Source organism: Chiloscyllium plagiosum, chromosome 9, assembly GCF_004010195.1.
Source record: "Chiloscyllium plagiosum isolate BGI_BamShark_2017 chromosome 9, ASM401019v2, whole genome shotgun sequence".
Lineage (NCBI taxonomy): Eukaryota > Metazoa > Chordata > Chondrichthyes > Orectolobiformes > Hemiscylliidae > Chiloscyllium > Chiloscyllium plagiosum.
In genome coordinates this window covers 56,663,544-56,683,268 of record NC_057718.1, presented here as the reverse complement: position 1 = coordinate 56,683,268, position 19,725 = coordinate 56,663,544, and the positions used below count along the sequence as shown (strand labels likewise).

Below are 19,725 nucleotides of genomic sequence, written 5' to 3'. Positions count from 1 at the left end.
CATGAACACTGACATCTGACACATTACAGCTGCTCAGGACCATCATTAGTCTACTGCTGATGGTGCCAGCATGACCTACGTTGCCCTCCATGGTCTGCCAATTGCTAATAGTGGTCTTTTGAATGGAAGGTGGCTTGGTCCATGCTTAGAATGAGTGGAGTAGGTCTCCATATTGTGTCCAAAAACCATGGGTTCCACTTCTGCACTTTACGAGAAATCCTTCAAGGGGCAGTTGCATCTTTCGTGCACATGCAGAGTTCAAGTTTGCATCAAGGTTCCTGAAGAAGGGCTTATGCCCGAAACGTCAATTCTCCTGTTCCCTGGATGCTGCCTGACCTGCTGCGCTTTTCCAGCAACACATTTTCAGCTCTGATCTCCAGCATCTGCAGACCTCACTTTCTCCTCAATCATTTGCAATCATATCATGCATGTGTAATACATTCATTATAGGATGTGGGATTCAAATGCTGGTTATAACTAGTCAGCCATGTTAGTGGTCCTTCCAAATTGCAGGTACACATTTCTGTGAAGACAGTGTGATCATAGGTGACCTTAAAAGAGGCATCTGCAGTCCATCTTGTATACAGCTAAGGCAAGACGTCCTAGGATGACAAGGAGTACAGAACTGATTACATCTCCACCTGTACTGTAAGTATAATGGAAGACTCATATGCAAATATGCGTGTCGTGATTAATTTGGGGTTGAGAGAGATAGGTATAAATGCCCATACAACGCTTACAATCTGCTGTTATCTTTGTATCATGACTTGTTGAAATAAGGTTCAATGTCAAAATGGTGAATGGGTCATTCATTGCTGTCATCAGAATGCAAAATATCAGACTCTATGATGGAGCATGTTAAGCTTCCATTTGTAAAGGATTTGGCTGTTGACTATTTCCATTGAAAAGCACATCTTCTGTTCCTTTTGTTCCTAATACAGGTGCGTGCCAGCATAACCAATGGACCCAAACATTGAATGTTGTGATTGCTTCCATGTAACAACATCACAGAGATGGAGGAGGAATCAATGTGCTAACAAGCCCCAGAGAAGCAGCAACCTGTAGCAGAAGCCAAACAGCCTCCACTAAATGAAGAGATCACAGTTGAAGGACATATCAGGATTCATCAGAAGCAGCATAGTACCAGAGTCGTTACTGCTTGATGCCCAATTTTGTCCTTGTAACCACAGCTCTGGATATCCCAAAATGTGATGAGTGAGCAATGCGGCTGCTGCAGTGGGATATGCAACCTGTCAAATGGGTGGCTGTCCTGGCCTGGTAGCTGTCAATGTATCAGCTATGTTGAATGTTTCTGCAACTGGCTCCTTCCAGAGAGCAAAAGGGGACCTGTGTAGGATCTCTCAATTATCCTCCACAAGTGCATCACCAATGCCATCTGCGCAAGATTACACCTCTACATCTCATTTCCCTGTGACAGTGTCAGTGCTACAGCCTGGATAGTAAGTTTCAGCAACATTGCTGGCTTTCCCCAAATGCATGGCACAATAGACCATATGCATATTGCAGTGAGTAGACCATATCACAACACTACAGCGTTCATCCAATAGAAGGAATTCTATTCCATTAATGTGCAAGTGATCTGTGATCACCAGTATCACTTTGTCTGTGCTCAGTAAGCTGGGATCTGCCACAACTCTACATTCTGGAGAACTCTTCTGTTCCTACTGTGTTTGAGAGTCCAGATGCCTACAAGGCTGGTTATTAGGGGACAAGGGCTAACCTGTGCAAACATGGCTAATGGCTTTGTTATGCAGGCCCCCCTGACGTTGTGGAGCAGAGGTGCAGTGCAGCCCGTTTTTTTTAACCAAGGCCACAATAGAGCAGGTGATTGGTCTACTGAAGATGCGGTTTCACTGCTTGGACTAGTATAATGGGGCTCTGCATTTACTCTAGACAGAGTGTACTGCATAATCCTAGCATGTTGTGCTGTCTGCACATATGATGCAGACAACTAGGGAATGTGATGAATGTTGAGGAACTGGGAGAGCGATAGCAAATTTCTAAGGAGAAGAATGAGAATGTTGAGAAGGAGAAACAATCCCTTGTGCATGACAGAGCACAGCTTTGTGGGATGCTACATACCATATAGGACTTAATTGACACCAGATCCAGTATATGAGAGCTGGGTTGAGTGACTGTAAAACTCTTGTTGCTTGAAGCAGTTTGTGTGCTGGGAGAGGGGAGGGGGAGAAATGCAGCCTCTGTTGATTTGATTTATGTTTGATGTGCTGGTTCCTGTAAATAAAAGTTAATATTATACATCAAATGAAGGCCTTCCTTTATGCAATGGCCTGACATTGAACAATGGTGTGATGCTGGGCGGCAGTGGTCTTTGGGGACAGAGTAGTAGTGGCTTTGAGAGGATTGTGAGTTTAGATGTGATTACAAAATGGTAAAGTGTGTAGCCTGGTACTTAAACAGCGATTTGGGGTTGCACTGTGGAATCACATGTGCAAGACACTGTCTGCTGTGTCACCTCTGTGCTGTCAGAAGCATTGGGCTATGGCTGCTGTGCCACTACCTTGCATGTGAAGGCAACTCCAGACTGCCAATGCTTGACCAGGGTCAAGACCAGGCTTCCAAAATGACAGCATTCACAGAGGTGCTTATCTATTCCATGTTCCCAAAAGTGGTAGGTGGCTAATGAGGTGCATCTGAGACATCCATGCAAAAGAAAAACCCCAGTAGGCCTCATAGAGAGAAACCCTCTATGAAACACAATGAAAATTTAGCCCAAAAAAAAGCCATGGCATTTAGCCAGAGATTCATCCCTGAGGGCATGTTCAAAATACCCATCTTCAGGGAGGGGGGCTGTAAGAGTTAACCACTTGCGCTTATAGAGTCATACAGCATGGAAACAGACCCTTTGATCCAGCCAGTCCATGCCGACTATGATCTCAAACTATCTGCCCTCTTCAGGCCCATATACCTCCATACCTTTCCTACCTGTGTACTTATTCAAATGTCTTTTAAACATTGTAAAAAAGTACCAACCTATCCAGCCTTTCTTTATAATTCAAACTTTCCATACCCAGCAACATCCTGGTGAGTCTCTTCTGAACCCTCTCCAGCTTAATAATATCATTCCTATAACTGGGCAACCAGAACTGGACCCAGTATTCCAGAAGAAGCCACACCAGTGTCCTGTACAACTTCAACATGACTTCTGAACTCCTATACTCAAAGACTGAGCAATGAAGGCAAGCATGCCAAACACCTTTTTAACCACCCTGTCTATATATGACATAAACTTTAAGGAACAATGTACCTGAACCCCACTACCCAAGGCCCTACCATTGTATAAGCCCTACACTTATGGTTGTACCAAAATGCAACGCTCGCATCTATCCAGAGTGAACTCCCATCTGCTATTTTTCAGCCCATTGATCCATTTTATTAAGATCTTAGAAGACAGTTAATTCTCACCCTGGCTAAGGTCGTCGTGAAGCTTCCACCTTCTCAACCTTGCCCCTCGCCTGACACATGGTGACCCTTAAGTTCAAGCCACTAATATTCATCTCTCTCTAATGAGAACAACCCTATTTTGCTCTGGGACTTTGGCAACTACTACTAGTTGTTTTAGCTCTTTGAATCAGATCTGTGCCTTTAAGGGGAGCTGGGGCATAATAATAATGTCACTGGACTAGTAAGCTAATGCTCTGGTGAAATGGATTTGTATCCCACAATAGCAGCTGCTAGAATTTAAATTCAGTTCATAAATCTGCAGTTCAAAATCTCATTGATCATGACTGTGATAACTGTCATTGATTGCATCCAGTAAGAGAAAACCTGCCACAGAAATGTGATCGACTGTTAAATATCCTCTGAAATGTTCAGTTCAAGGAACATTTGGAATAGGCAACGTTTCCATGACACCATAAAGATAAAAGAAATCTGCAACTTTGAGTTGTTGCTGCTACTCTGTACCGAAGTGATTACAAATATTTTGACTTATTTAGGACTTTTATGGGTGAGTTAAAGATCATCAGAGTTTTTACAGAATAGGTGAGTTTTTCTTTGAAAAATTTGGAATATGTTTAGCAATATTTGAATTCTTCACTCTACCTCAAAATTATGTCACATGCTTCATACTTTATGAATGATTTGTGAATTAAGGATTATTTTTCACCAGGTCTCATTTTCCCTTTGCCATTTTTTGGAAGAGTTTGATTCTTCTGTTTCAAGATCCACAATTCATTTAGTCTAGCTTACTAGGCTGCATCTCAGACAATATATGTTCCTGTCAATTGTTTGACACTTCCAAAGTCCAACTTTATGCCTTTCTTAACTAGCATGATTTTTTTAATGCTTTAAATTTTTCATAAAATGTTACCTCTCCAAGCACAGATCTTGTACGACTAATGGTTCTCCAGTGTAAACTTGTTGATGTATGGTCTTTCCAGTGTTGATTTTGGAGGTTTCATGATCAGTTACCTTAAATAGGCAGTCAGTGACATGTAGCAATTTTCTGACAGTTCATTAAGAAGCAGCAGTTTAGTTACGATAGATCAGTAATTAGGCAAAGGAAGTATCTAAGTGTGATAGTTATTTTTATTCACTCATGAGACATGGGCTTTTCTGGCTGGCTAATATTTATTGCATATCCCTAGTCCTTGAGAATGTGGAGCTCGTGTGCCTTCGTGAAGCACTGTCCATGTGCTATAAGTAGATCCATAATGCCTTTAGGAAGGGAGTTCCAGGACTTTGATCCAACAACAGTGAAGGATCGCTGATTTTTTTCCATGACAGCATGGTGGCTGGCTTGGAGGGAAACTTTGCGGACATCTGCTGGCCTTGTCCCTCTAGATGGAAGTGGTGCTGGGTTTGGAAGGTCCTGTCTAAGGATCTTTGGTGAGTTTCTGCAATGCATCTTGTTTATTGTACGTACTGCTATTACTCCGTGTTAATGGTAGAGGGAATGGATGCTTGTGGATATAAAGTCTGTCCAACAGGCTGCTTTGTGCTGGATATTGTCAAGCTTCCTGAGTGGTGTTGGAACTATACCCATCTAGGCAAGTGGGGAATATTCCATCACCCTCCTGACTAGTGCCTCGTAGATGGTAGAGAGTCTTTTGGGAGTCAGAGGTGAGTTATTTGCTGCAGTATTCGTAGCATCTGACCTACTCCTGGAGCTGCTGTATTTACATGGTGACTGCAGTTGAGTTTCTGGTCAATGATAACCCCCAGGATGTTGATAGTGGGGGATTTAGTGATGTTAACAGCATTGAAGATCAAGGGGCATGGTTAGATTGTCTCTTATTGGAGTCAGTCATTGCCCAGCATTAGTATGGCGCAAATGTTACTTGCCACTTGTCAACCCAGGCCTGGACATTGTTCAAATGCAACAAGCTGTGAACATCGACTGCTTCAGTATCTGAGGAGCTGTGAATGATGCTGATCATTGTGCAATCATTGGAAAACATTCCCACTTCTGACTTTATGATGGAGAAAAAGTTTTCTAGGTGTAGTCTAACTAGTGCCTTGTATAGCTGTAACAACTTTGATATTGCATTCCTGTTGAAATCAAGGCCAACATTAGATTTGCCTTCCCTTATATCTGCTGAACTTGGAACACAAGTCTCTAATAATGTGGATAGAATGTTGTCAGGGCCCCATAATCTTTGCAGCATCCAGTGCCTCCAACTGTTTAATATCATGTAGAGTGAATCAAATTGGCTGAAGACTGATATCTGTAATGCTGGGGACGACTGGAGGAGGCTGAGATGGATCATTTCTGTCTGAACATTGTTACAAATGCTTCAGCCTTTTTTGCACTGATATACTCAGCTCTTCGTCATTGAGGATGGGAATATTTGTGTTGCTGCCTCTTCCACCAGCATTCATGACTGGATGTGGCAGGATGGCAAAGCTTAGGTATAATCTGTTGGTTTTGGGACTGCTTAGGTCTGTCTGTCACTTGCTGTTTGGCATTCAAGTAGTCCTGGTTGTATCTTCACCATGTTGATATCACTTTTAGATATGCCTGGTGCTGCTCCTGGCATGCCCTCCTGCACTCTCCATTGAACAAGAATTGATTCCTTGGCTTGATATAATGGCTGAGTGGGAGATATGCTGAGCCATGAGGTTGCAGATTGTGTTAGGGTATGATTCTGCTGTTCTTGGCCCACAGCACCTCATGGATGCCCAATCCTGAGTTACTCGATCTGTTCAAAGTCTGACCCATTTAGTACGGTGATGGTGTCACACAATATGATGAAGTGTATTAAAGTGAAGATGGGACTTCATTACAGAGATTGTGCAAATGGGCACTCTTGCTGATTAGGTCCTGGACAGATACATTTGCTACAGGCTGACTGGATGCGTCCAAAATGTTTTTCTCTCTTGTTGGTTCCCCAACCATCTGCGGAGACCCAGCTATATTCTTTAGGATCCAATCGTAGTGCTGTTGCAAAGCCATTCCTGGTGTTGGACAATGAAATCACATAGCCAAAGAACATTTAGTGTCCTTTCCACCTTCAGTGCAATCTCCAAGTGTTGTTCAACATGAAGGAATACTGATTCATTAGCCAATGGTGGACAGTATGTGGTAATCAGCAGGAGGTTTCCTTGTCTATAAGTATGACTGTGTCAGGGTAGTCTTGACTAGTCTGTGTGTCCCAAATTTGGCACCAGGCCCCTGAAGTTAGTAAGAAGAACTTTACAGGGTTGACAAGGCTGTTTGTGCTGTTGTCTTTTCCAGTGCCTAAGTCCGTCTGGTTTCACTTCTTTGTGAGACTTCATAGTAATTCATTCAGTTGTATCAACTCCTATGCCATTTCATAGGTCAGGAGATAGTCAACCAATTGCTGTAGCTCTAAAGTCACATGTAGGCCAGACCAGGTGAGGATGATGGATTTCTTGCCCTGAAGGACATTAGCGAACCAGATGGGTTTGTCCCACAATCAACAATGATTTCACAGCCATCAGTAATTTCTTAACTCCAGATATTGTTTTCTGTTGAATTCAGATTCCACTATCTGCCTTGGTGGAATTCAGACCTGGTTCCCCAGAACATTAGCTGAGTTTCTGGTTTAATAGTCCAATAATAATACCATTAGGCCATCACCTTGCCTTGAGAATGCTTCACCAATCATGAAGCTGTCCTATAGAATGTACAAGCGGGGCTGGTGGTTTTCAGTGTCTTTGTCTCTGTTCTTCCCTCAGGCTGATGTAGGGGAGCTCCTGGTTTACTCCCAAGAAGATGTAAGTACATTTCCCTGGATTTTCTTGCTCCTAACCATCTCTCACCATCAATCCTTGTTGATATATTTTATTTTGGGGGCTGGCCATCTATGCTGTATCAATCACCTGTCTAAAACTTCTCGGCATTTGATAATTGGCAGCTAGCTACTCATGATGCCAGGTGACCATTGTCCCTTTGCTTACCTCCATTTGAAAGTTAGTTTTCATTGCTTCTAAGAACAATCCTTCTTATTTTCAAAACATTGCATTCATTGGTAGTGTGGAACCTGATAAATATTTTGTTTATGTTTATGGAAGGCTAGTTACTACTCTAACACTACGACTACTCAATAAGGTTTCATGCTACACAGGAAATACCAAATATGGAATATTAAAATGTGCAGGTTTACAGGGGACCCCAATTTACCATAGTGACCAACATCAGACAATACACTTCAGAGCTGCCATTGCCTGTGCAAAAATATGCATCAAAATTAAATCAAACTCACAAAACGCTCAATCCATAATTCATACATCTTCTGTTTATCTTCAAGTGTACATTCTGCAGTTGCGAAGTTTTTTTTCCTGTCATTGCTTTGCTGATAGTGTAGGGTTCTGGTTTGTAGTCAGTTATTTGCTGATTTTTAGGTGGTTCAAATCATCCCCACATCCCTGGTTCTAGGTACAGGGCTTATTTAAGGAATGTGAAATGAAGAGGGCAATAGACAGATGTTTCAGGCCAAAAGAACCTCTGCATTGATTTACAATGCAGAAGGTAAGTATAACACATACAGGTAAATGCAATAAACAGGGAAATTGTCAATCAGAGGACAGTAATACCATTAAATACATTATTAGCTAGATTAAACATTATTGTATTAAAACAAAAAGACAACAGTTTCAATTACAGAATCTTTTAATCAGGCTTGGGATCCCAATGCACTGTCACTACTGACCTTCTGCTCCCTGCTATCGAGGTCAGAACTTTGGGGATTTGACAGTTTTGAATCATAGAATCCCTACAGTGTAGAAACAGGCCATTTGGCCCAACAAGTCCACACTGACCCTCCCAAGAGTAACCCACCCAGACCCATTCCCTACCCTATTACTCTACATTTACCCCTGACTAATGCACCTATTGTTTACATACCTGACCGCTACGGCCAATTTAAAGCTCTCTCATCCAGGTGAGATCAAGGCTGGCAGTTATACAGACTGTTTGCCCCATTATCTCCCTTCAAATCTGTGTTGTTTATTGTGTTTCTGGTGTTTCCTTTTGAAGTCAATTGGTTTCCCAAACATTCACTGTATATGTGAATGGGTTTCAATTGAAGTTGAATGTCTGAGCTCTCCATAGGCCCCATACAGTCTGTGCTGCATATCCCAAGATCTAGAAGTTGTCTCTGGCTGTTTCAATTATTGTTCTTTTAGAGAGGTGTAAATTGGAATTCCAGGCTGAGCAATAGTTTCAGACAGCCATCAGTTCTAAGGATTGTGATTGTGTATACTCCACGTAACTCATTCCAGCTGCCGTTTACCTTTTAAAAGTTTTGAAAAGTATGTGTTTTGTCCAGTATTTTAGATGATGGGGATTTTTGCTCAACCCTGCAATAGTGAACACATGCCTTACTCCTTTAATAATTTCTGAACTAAGTTGCAAATGTTGAAATTAGGAGCAAGTTTCTAATAGATGTTGTTCAGAAACTTGGTGATCTGTGACACTTTAGATTTAGAAGAGTCCACTGTTGTAAACAGGTACTACTTCTGTAGCTAAGGCATCACAGTACAATTTATTATCTCAACTAGCATTTGCTTTCAAATTTTCATCAGGACAATGAAGAGGCACCCTTCCCCAAATTCATTGATAGGGTCGTTTTATGGTTATGATTTGGACAATAATTTGTTTCTAGCTTAAGAGGAATGGGATAGGTTGAGGACTTTTTTTTTAACACAGAAATTGCTCTTCTTAATGAACTTACGTCCAAGTGTAACATGTTGATACTCATTGAATATATATTTAAGAAACAAAACTCCAATAAATTAAAATTAAGAAAGCCTGACTGAAAAACATCATTTAAATACCAATGGTAGTTGTAATGATGAACCTTTTCTTCCTACTTATGGATACTAACTGTTTCTATTTGAGCAAGCAGAGTTACAGAATAATTATTACAGATGCACTTCAGCTCCTTCTGCTCTTGACTACTCCACAGTGTGCAGAATACCTTGTCATATTTGTTGTATGTCATAAAGTCACATTAACTTCCTGCATATTCTACTCTACATCTGCATTTGGCATGAAATAGCCTGGCTTTCCACTTTTACTGTTACCGGAAAGGACTACTATTTTCTGTCCAGCCCATTCCCTTATTTTACTGTTTATCTGCTTTTCCTATAGTGCTGTGTTCCAACGTGTCCAGTTGGACTGCCTCGAAAATTCTTGGCTTTCTGATCTGTAAGACACAGCTCTTTTCTAACCATGAGCATGCTCAGCCTGTGGTACACTGAATGCATCCCTGCCTTAGCTGGTTCAGTGATCAAAGGTAAAGTGTCCTCCGCTCATTTTTATCTCATGCTGTTTCCCAATTTCCATTTAGTTTCCAGACTAGCCAGCCTTGATAGTCGCAGGACATTCAGTAGCAATAACAATAATAATCTTTCAGCTCATGCTGTAAAAGGTATGCCTTGTCTGACCACCTTTTTTTAATCATTTCCACTTTTATACTGTTATTATTCTCATTTTTTTTATTTTTCATTCAGGCTGCGTGCTGCACTGCAGTGAGTGCTTCCTGGGATGAGTATTCTTAGATGATTCAGAAAGTTTACCTACAGAAAAGTTTGGAGAGAAAATATTATTTATTCTGCTAGATTTAGTACCTGTTTTATGTTTGCACTATTACTTGTTTGTAGAGTTTTTAAAATTACTAGGTCAGGCGGTAATATAATTGCCTCATTTTCTATTGCATTCAGTATTAAACTGAGACCAACAAGAATATCTGCATTTTACAAGAAAATAAAAATGCAAAAGTAATCCCATGTTGTTACCATATTAGGCACGATTTATTGGTAAATTGTAGCTTCCACTATCTCTGCCTGGCTTCATATAAATATTTAAATCTGATTTGCACATTTAGACATGATATCTGTCGTGGGAATTAAATCGACTCGACTCAAATGCTAGCAAGAGCAAAGAAAAATTTTATTACAGGCCTTTGCAAAGCCACCCTCTGCACTTGACAAAATGCCTTATGCAAGGGGTACTTGAGCATAATTCAGATACTCGTCTTATACTGTTTCTTATCATGCTGTCAAGGGCAAAGACTGGGAAAACTGAAGTTGTTATTCTCTCATCCCCTGATCTTGGACATAACAGTTCTTCAGCTTTCGCTGAATTAAACTGTCACAAGGTCAAGTTGAATGTTTACAAAGTTCAAACAGAGACAAGCTGGCTGCAAACCTCATCAAAGTATTGTTTACAAAGCTCAGCACTGCATTAAATTTTAGAAAAGCACTCTCTTTCAAATTTCACAGTAAATGTAAAATTTGTTAATGTTCCATTACATTTTCCTCCTTTTTGTCATTTTATGACAACAAGGACAACAACCAAAAAAAAAGCCAGATTTAAAAATAATACAGAGCCAGATAACTAAAAATGGCGATCTTAACAGCTGTCTTTGTTGTAAGGAGCACTTGAAATGGTCCCAGCCACCTCTTCACCTTCCAGTTTTTCCTCCTGAAGTCTTTCACCACTATCCAGTCTCCAGGTTCTAGATCATGCAGCTTCCCTTCTGCTGGTTGAGGTAGTGCTGTTTTCACTTGATTCTGTATTTGAGATAAAAGTGTAGAGAGTTTTATACAGAAACACTACATCTCATCTTCACAGTGGCCTGTTATCTGTCTTACCTTAGGTCTTGGGCCAATTCCTGTGTTGGGCGCCCTACTGAACAAAATCTCCAACAGGTTAAGATTAGCTCTTTATCTCTTCCTGGATCTCATATACATCAGCACAATTGGAAGTTCCTTTGTCCATGCCACCCCTAGTTCCTCACAACATTTTGTCAATTTAAAATTTTTTTAGGGTAGCAATTTTCTCTTTCCACTGCCCCACCCCTCGCTCGTTGGTAGGCTCAATGTTGTCTCTTGTTTATACCCAAATAATCACTGATCTGTTGTAGGGCATTATTGACGAATGGTGTCCCATTGTCGCCACTGAGCCTTTCAGGGATGCCCCATTTGGGATTATTTCAGTTAGCAGAGCCTTGGCTACTGCACTGGCATCCTGTTTAGATGTGGGGAACGTTTCACTCATTTGGAAAACATATCAACTATTACCAGACAATACCTTTTCCCTTCGCTGGGTGTTAGTTCAATAAAATCCATCTGTAAATGTTCAAAGGGTCTTTGGGGTTGGGGTGTGCTGCCTGACTCATCTGTATTCCCCTCCCCACATTATTAGTGGCACAGATAACACAACGTTCACAATATTTCTAGGAGTAATGAGTAAATCCCTTAGTGTACCAGTGCGCTGAAATACTGTCATACATCCCCCTTTTGACACATGGTCCTTACCGTGTGACAGTTTGGCATAGAATGGAAATAATGATTGCGGTAGACAGGGTTTATCATTGGGGCCACACCATACTCCTTCCCTCGCACTGCATCATGCTTTCGTCCACTCACGCTTTTCTTCCGGCGTGGCCTGTGACTGTAACTCACGTACGTCTGTTGTTGGGGTACAAATTTTTGTCATACACATGTCAATGTGATCACTTGGCGGCTGCTGGGCTGCCGTTCTTGCTGCTGAATCTGCCCTTGTATTAGAATCATTATTTTTTGTGTGGGCTTCACATTTACACACAGAAATTGATTTGGGCAATAGGACTGCTTTCAGGAGGTCAGAGATCAGGCCACGGTGTGTGATGGGCTTTCCAGTGGAGGTTAAGAAGCCTCTGTGTTTCCACAGGGTTCCAAAATCATGTACAACCCCAAATGCATATCTGCTATCGGTGTAAATATTCACTGTCTTTCCCTTAGCCAATTTACATGCCTCAGTCAAGGCAATCAGCTCTGCTGCTTGCACTGACAGATGAGAAGGGAGTGATCCCGCTTTGACTACCTCAGGGGTAGTCAGTACAGCATATTCGACACAGTTCTGGCCTGTCTCCTTACTCCTAAATGCTGACCCATCCATGAAAAGCTCCATATCCGGATTCTGAAGTGGTGAATCCTGCAAATCGGTCCGGGGCTCCAAATTCCATTAGTTACAGCGATACAATCATGTGGGTCTCCCTCTCCTTCTGTGGGGAGAAGGCTAGCAGGGTTAAGGACATTACATCGCTTTATTGTAATGTTAGGCATTTCCAATAACACAGTATTGTATCTCAGCCAACATGCTGCCAACTTGTGCTGTCTTTTGTTCGGGAAGCAGTAAGGATACTGCAGAAGCGCTGATCCCGAGGTTAAATCAAGAGTTTCCAGACTCCTGCGTAGAGCCTCATTATATATGGTGGGAGACTAATGGTAACCTTGACAAAATAGCGTGAAGGTAAATGATTTCCCTTTGAATGAAAAAGCGAACCAGAATTGACTATCTGGCTGTACCGGTACACTAAAGAAGGCTTTTGCTAATTCCACAACAGAGAACCATTTACTGTCCGGTGGAATTTGAGCTAATATAGTATAGGGGTTAGGAATATTTGGGGCGCATGGGACAACAACGCTATTGACTGCCTGCAGGTCTTGAACAAACCTCCATTCTTCCGGTTCACCTGGAATGTTTGCTTTTTTGACCGGAAAAATGGGAGTTCTCACAGGGGATTATCACTCCAGCTTTAGGAGGGATTCAAAGACTGGAGTAATTCCTTCTATAGCCTCAGATTTTAACAGGTATTGTGCTCTGCAAGGACGCAGTAAATCTCTCTCATAGCACGACTCCTGATGTACCCATTGAGTTCAGGAACCTTCCACTTATCTTTATTGGCGTTGACTCTCTGAACTGGCTTGATTTAAGGACTGAATATGTTGCCCCTTCCACATATAACATTGAAGTAGGCATCGACTTATATGCATCGTTGTTATATTGGAGATTTGTCCACACCGCAATCTCAGCGTTCAATGTAGAGGTTGGACATGTCTCAGTGCCTGTAAGGTTAGTAGAAGAGATTAGCAAAAGTGAGTCTTCGTTACCAAGCATAAAGGAAAGAGTCTTACCTGTACCTTGTGGGCTGCCCACCTCCACCTCAGCCTTCCCCTGTCAGTCACCCTGCTGTCCAGCCTCCAGAGCCAATTGAGACTGTCTATGTGGGCACTGTCTCGCCCAGTGGTCCATTGCTGCACAAACACAGCACCCGCCAGATCTACCTCTGCCAGCGCCTCTTCCTCTTTTTTTTTCCGCAGCACCTCCCTCCAACGGCTGACCATCTGCATCAGAGTAAGCTGAGCTTTATGTGCTTGCTGTTCCATCTTTAGTTTCCATTACCCTTCTCTTGGGTCAGCAATTTTTCGGCAAATATCGCATGCTGTTCTAAAAAATTCAGCTTTCTCGTGTCCCAGGTAATACATGTGTCCTTTACCTTCTTCGCTATTTCGTCCTTCATTCCATTGATGAAGCTGTTCCTCGGGTGTGCTTCATACGCTGTGATCTATGCCACCGTTATGTCGTTGGGTGGTCTCAGTACACTGAGTGTTATGGACTTCAGTGAGGCGCGTAAGGTACTGGGACACTGTCTCACCTTGTTGTTTACAAATTGCAATTTTGGTCATGCCTATTCGCACTGGGAATGCCTCCCTACAGGCGGTTGCCAGCGCTGCAACAAAAGCATTAAAGTCTCTGTTCTCTTCTGCTTGCGGGTCAGTTGATTTGGTATGGACATTTACGGCTGGCTATCTATACTTTATTTTGGTGACATGGCGCCCAGTTTTCGTCCCAGGTGACGTCTCATCTAATGCGACGTGGGATGGAACTCAGTACAGAACTTTGTCACTTCTTCGGCGAACTAATTACCTCCAACCTCGTGAAGGTCAGGCAACTGCCCATAAGCACTTTCCAAATCCTTCATGGTCCATGGACCAGCACTGGGCACCTTTCTGGGCCTGCAACTTCAACCATTGGTGCTTGGAGAACTACCTGGTAAGATGATCGTAGCCAAACCCCTCACCGTCTGACTCATTATCCATCATGGGGAGACCACAAGCAGGCCCTGGATGCCTTTCCGTCTCGGAGTGGCCGTTGTCATTTTGGGCTTCTTGCTTCAGTTGGCTGTGGGTACGATTTGCTATCAGTGATCCAGCAACCCTGAGCTGACTTGGAACCTTCGCCAGGCGGATCTCGTAGAGGGGGCTGCGGATCTCGAAGAGCAGTCATCAAGGTCAGGATCTGGAACAGACTAGAGACACTGTACAGCTTCGTTAGGTTGTTTTCCGCGTGTGTCTGTGTGTGCACTAGTGTTTGTACGTGTATTTGATCTATCCTTTACTTGAGATTTCCTTTCCCTGATATCAGCCTCAGCCTTCCACATGCTATAAGCACTCCAATTCACAGGTTCTTTTTTTCCCTTCCGTTTCTCCTCTCTCTCCCCTCCAACTTCGATCTCAATACTTCCAACTGCCTTTTACTAAAACATCCCCCTCCGGAAAACCACATTCCTTGATCCACAATTCTAACTGCTTTACAGACTCTGGGCCATAATTATTTAACATGTACTGTATTTTTGGTTGGCCATTCCAATTCCTCTGTAGACCCTCTTTTTGTTTGTTCTTGCTGGAGCCCATTTTCAGTGTTACTGGAAAAGTGTTCAGCTCCCTCTCTCTCGCTGTACCGTTATCTTTTTCCCTTTGACTTGCTTTTTACCTCCGGAGGTTCCTTCTCGCATTGGGCGTGTCCGCCTCAATGTCTTGGTTTTCGTAAACCAAGAAACCACGTACCCAGTACGTCTTTGGCGAGCCCAACTCAGCCAGTGGTGGTTCTAAGTCTAAAACCACCCTTAAACTTGCTGTATCTCAAACAATCTAGAGACGGCAATCCTTTCCCTTGAGTTTTGCTTGAATACCGCGCGAGAGTTACTGAACCCTTTTCCTGATTCATTTATTCCCTTAAAATGAGTCTCTATGTAGGATTGCTTACCCCGACCTTATTCGATTCGAACCCCGGCGCTAGGGCGATCCAGATTCCCAGTCCTCTCATGCAAAGGGGCCAATTCAGCGCTCAAGATGAAGTGAAAGACCTTCAAGGCGCTGGCACCTGCGCCTTCTGGGAATCCTCAGAATCTCACCCAGTCGCGGGATCCCGGATGAGCCCCGAAGTCTACTGTCGTGGAAATTAAATTGACTCGACTCAAATGCTAGCAAGAGCAAAGAAAAGTTTTATTACAGGCCTTTGCAAAGCGACCCTCTACACTTGACAAAATGCCTTATGCAAGGGGTACTTGAGCATAATTCAGACACTTGTCTTATACTGTTTCTTATCACGCTGTCAAGGGCAAAGACTGGGAAAACTGAAGTTGTTATTCTTTCATCCCTGATCTTGGACATAACAGTTCTTCAGCTTTTGCTGCATTCGACTGTCGCAAGGTCAAGTTGAATGTTTACAAAGTTCAAACAGAGACAAGCTGGCTGCAAACCTCATCAAAGTATTGTTTACAAAGCTCAGCACAGCATTAAATTTTAGAAAAGCATTCCCTTTCAAATTTCACAGTAAATGTAAAATTTGTTAATGTTCCATTACAATATTAAGTGCTCTAATCTGCAATGATTTAACTTTTTTTTCATTCTATTTATATAGATATGCAAGGTGTTTTTCTCAGTATTTCATTGCCAATCTGGGAGATGAGATTAGGTTTTATGTGGTAATGTTTTTTGCTTTAAAGCAGGTGCAGTTAATGGCAGCCACAGTAGATCCCAAAGCCACAGCAGTGGAGAATATGGTCCAGTTTATGATGATCAGGTATTGTTGAACAGCAGCCTTCAATATAATCAACATGTACAAAACTTGGAAAAAGTCAACTCATCCCTCCAAAATGAAGAACCTAGAAGTGATGAAACCCAAGCTCATTCTCAGCAAAGAAATAAAGCTACATCGCCTGGAAGCGAAGTAGTTACCTTGCAACAATTTCTAGAGGAAAGCAACATAAACCAATGCCCAGAGGTCAGTTGCACAGAAAAATAATTTAGTCTACACCAGTTATAGTTTTTCTTGATCAATTGTTTCTCATTTATAGTCTGTTAACTGGTATATTGAGATGGAGCCAGCTAATGTTTTCTCCCTTTCCCTCAAAGTTCTGTTTGTGGCTAACTTTCTCATTTTCTTTTGTTTGCTGTACACAACTCCATTTACTCACTTTGTTCCAAGTCCTCTGATATGTTTACCTGTTGATCTCCATCTTGAAAATTTCACTTGACCTTCTATCCACGGCCTATCTGGAGAGAGACCTCTGGGTTTCCAACTGCATATTTTAAGTGAAAAACATTCCCTGATTTCATTCCTGAATGACCTGGATCTAATTTCAAAGTTGTGCCTACTTCCTCAGGATTTCGTCCCGAAAAGAATTAATTTATCTTTAACTAATCTAAGAAATTCCTTGCTCATTTTAAACAACTTAGTTGGATCACCCTTCAGTTGTCAAAACTATACAGAACACTATGCAAGTTTATCTAATATACCTAGTTTTTATAATTGCTGAATCCATGTATCCTGCATCCTTTTCCAAGTATGTTTTCTGTAGTTTGCTGCTGAAATGTCTGTATAATTCTTAATTATAGCAAAACTCATCATTAATTTTTTTGATTTTATTTTCAAACCTTGAAGTTTGCAAATGTAGTAGGTGTCACAAAACTAGTCCCTTTTGTTTCTGAAAGCTGTTCCTTGACTGAAGGAGACTCTGTCCTTGATTTTTTTCAGAGGGACAATAAACCGGGCCGGACTCTGATCAGTCTGGTTTGGTACAGAGATGAAAAGGATTTTGAGAGGCATTTTGTTTATATGTAAACAGATGAGACTTCAGGCCAAAGTGGTCATGCTTTTTAAGTGACCTGTATAAAGAGAGTGGAGTGGTCAGCTCTTTAGCTAGCTGAGCTGAGCAATTTTAGTTCAGTCTTGAACTGGGAAGTTCAACAGGGATCTGTGTGGAAACTCTCTCTTTTCTGCCCTTCAACTTCAACATGTAAGCACGTGTTCCATTTATACTGGGTTTTAAAGGGAGTTTGCTTATTGGGACTGTTGTGTATATTCAGAACAGCATAATTAAGTCTAGTTGGATAGCTTGAGTTCAGTAGGGGTTCTTTATTCTGTTCTTCATGTTTCATTGTGTAATTTTGTGAATACATTTTTGTCTGTTTTAATAGTCAACCTAGCTATCTTACTCTGGGTAATTTTCACTGAACACTTACTAAAACAAATTGCAAAGTTAGGTCTAGGGCTGCCTGTTTAAGAATGTTTTGAGTGGTCTGGCCTATTTCATAACACAGGGTACTATTGAATTCATGGCAGGATGTAACAAATCAGTTACAACTAATCCTGAAATAAATATATATCATTGACTCTTCATTCAAACAGCTTCTTTGGAGAAAACCAATCTTCACATCTTCACCCAAAATTCTCAAACTATAGCTTATCTGATATTTTTTCTGCACAACTAGCAGTTGAAAAAAGTTATCACAATTGCCTTAACAGCCCCTATTCAGTAGATCTGATTTGTTTATGCTGCAACTTAAATCATGGTGAGGGGAGAAAAACACAGTCTGGGAGTTTTATCAGATCTACATCTACCACATTGGAAGTTCAGTTAAGTGATGAAGTGGGAAGAGATCCAAGGAAGTTTCCATAAGTGGTTTTATTTATAAAGCTATATATTGACTAACAGTTTAAATACATTGTTTGTAGGCATGTATGTATCTGAATATTTGATCAGCTGTGAGTCAAATTAGTGGATGAGAGCTCATTTAGAATGGAGCCCCTTTTTTAAGGTGCACAACAGATTATAGTCCAACACATTTATTTGGAGCCACTAGCTTTTAAAGCCCTGCTTCTTTATCAGGTGGTTGTGAAGCAGGATCATAAGACACAGAATTTATAGCAAAAGATTTACAGTGTCATGCAGCTAAAATGATATGTTGAACAAACCTAGATTAAGTCTTTAATCTTTTAGAATGGGGTACCCTTTGTTGTCCAGTACTTCCCAGGAGCTATAAAACTTCACCGTATTCTTCGCAGCCTTCAACACATTATCGATGAGGATGAACACTTTGCCAAGACCTTATCTATGCTTCCACATCTCGCCTTTAAACAACCACCAAACCTTAAACAGATCATTGTTAGCAGCAAACTGCCTAGCCTTCAGAACAACATCAACCACAACACTACAACCCTGTCATGTCAATCACAGCAAGATGTGTCAGAGTGTTGACATAGATACCACCATTACACGTGGGGAACCATGTATGTGGCAGGTACTCATGTGACTTGGCCAACATTGTCTATCTCATACGCTGCAGGCAAGGATGCTCCAAGGCCTGGTATATTGTCGAGACCAAGCAGACACTGTGACAACAGATGAATGGACACCGTGCAACTATCACAAGGCAAGGGTGTTCCCTCCCATTCGGGGAACACTTCAGCGGTCAGGGACATTCTGCCTCGGACATACAGATGACCATCCTCCAAGGTGGACTTCGGGACAGGCAATGACGCAAAGTGGCCGAGCAGAGGCTGATAGCCAAGTTCAGTACACATGAGGGTGGCCTCATATCACACTATAGGTGACCCACTGCACTATACTCTCTCCCTCTCCCTCTCTCTCTCTCTCACATACACATACACACACGCACACGCAGACTCTCTCTCACCCACACATGCACCCTCTCATAGGCTTATTCCTTATCACACTCTCACACACAAGCAACACTCTCTCACATTGTTTTAAAAAATTCTCAAGGTCAAGGACCAGGCTCGCAGGAAAGTAGTCTGACACAGAACAAACAGCCAAGAGGCGAGTCTGCTAGAATATAAGTGTTTTATTCCCCGCAGCGTCGCCACAACCAGGTCTCGTACTTACAACGGGTCTGGTTTATACTCACTCTACGTGTTACCGGAACTGGGAGCCGTCAGTTCTCGTAGAGCGGTTGCCAACAACCCACGCTCGGCGGTTAAACGCAACCCCGGAGCAGACTCACCGAACTGGAGACTTTTCCAGGCTGATATACTCTTTTCCAGATATAAACATTCATGTGAACAGCAGAGCAAGGCTAAAAAACACATTCCATTCTGGTTACATACAGATAAGAAGATTCACACGGGAACGTGTATAATAAGATTCACACGGGACTAAGCAACACCTCCATTCCGGTTAGATTCACACATGTATCGGGACATAATTTTTAACCGCTTCACCACACACACCCACACACACACCTTCAACACACCCTACACACACCCACAGACACCTTCAACACACCCTCCATACACACCCACACCCACACACATGCACCCACACACATACCCACACACACACCCACACACACACCTTCAAC

General features: G+C 42.1%; 1 protein-coding gene across 11 annotated transcripts in view; it reads left to right on the top strand.

Annotated features, from left to right (window-relative positions):
* Positions 1-19,725, top strand: part of LOC122552880 (girdin-like) — a 402,403-nt gene that overhangs the window by 364,860 nt on the left and 17,818 nt on the right. For 10 of the 11 annotated variants that reach the window (XM_043696008.1, XM_043696001.1, XM_043696009.1 and 7 more), the window contains one exon: positions 16,068-16,345. In XM_043696008.1, coding sequence (XP_043551943.1) covers positions 16,068-16,345 — 278 coding nt within the window. Of the gene's footprint in view, positions 1-9,800; positions 9,882-16,067; positions 16,346-19,725 lie in introns of all 11 variants that reach the window. The other variant, XM_043696012.1, reaches the window with a different exon arrangement.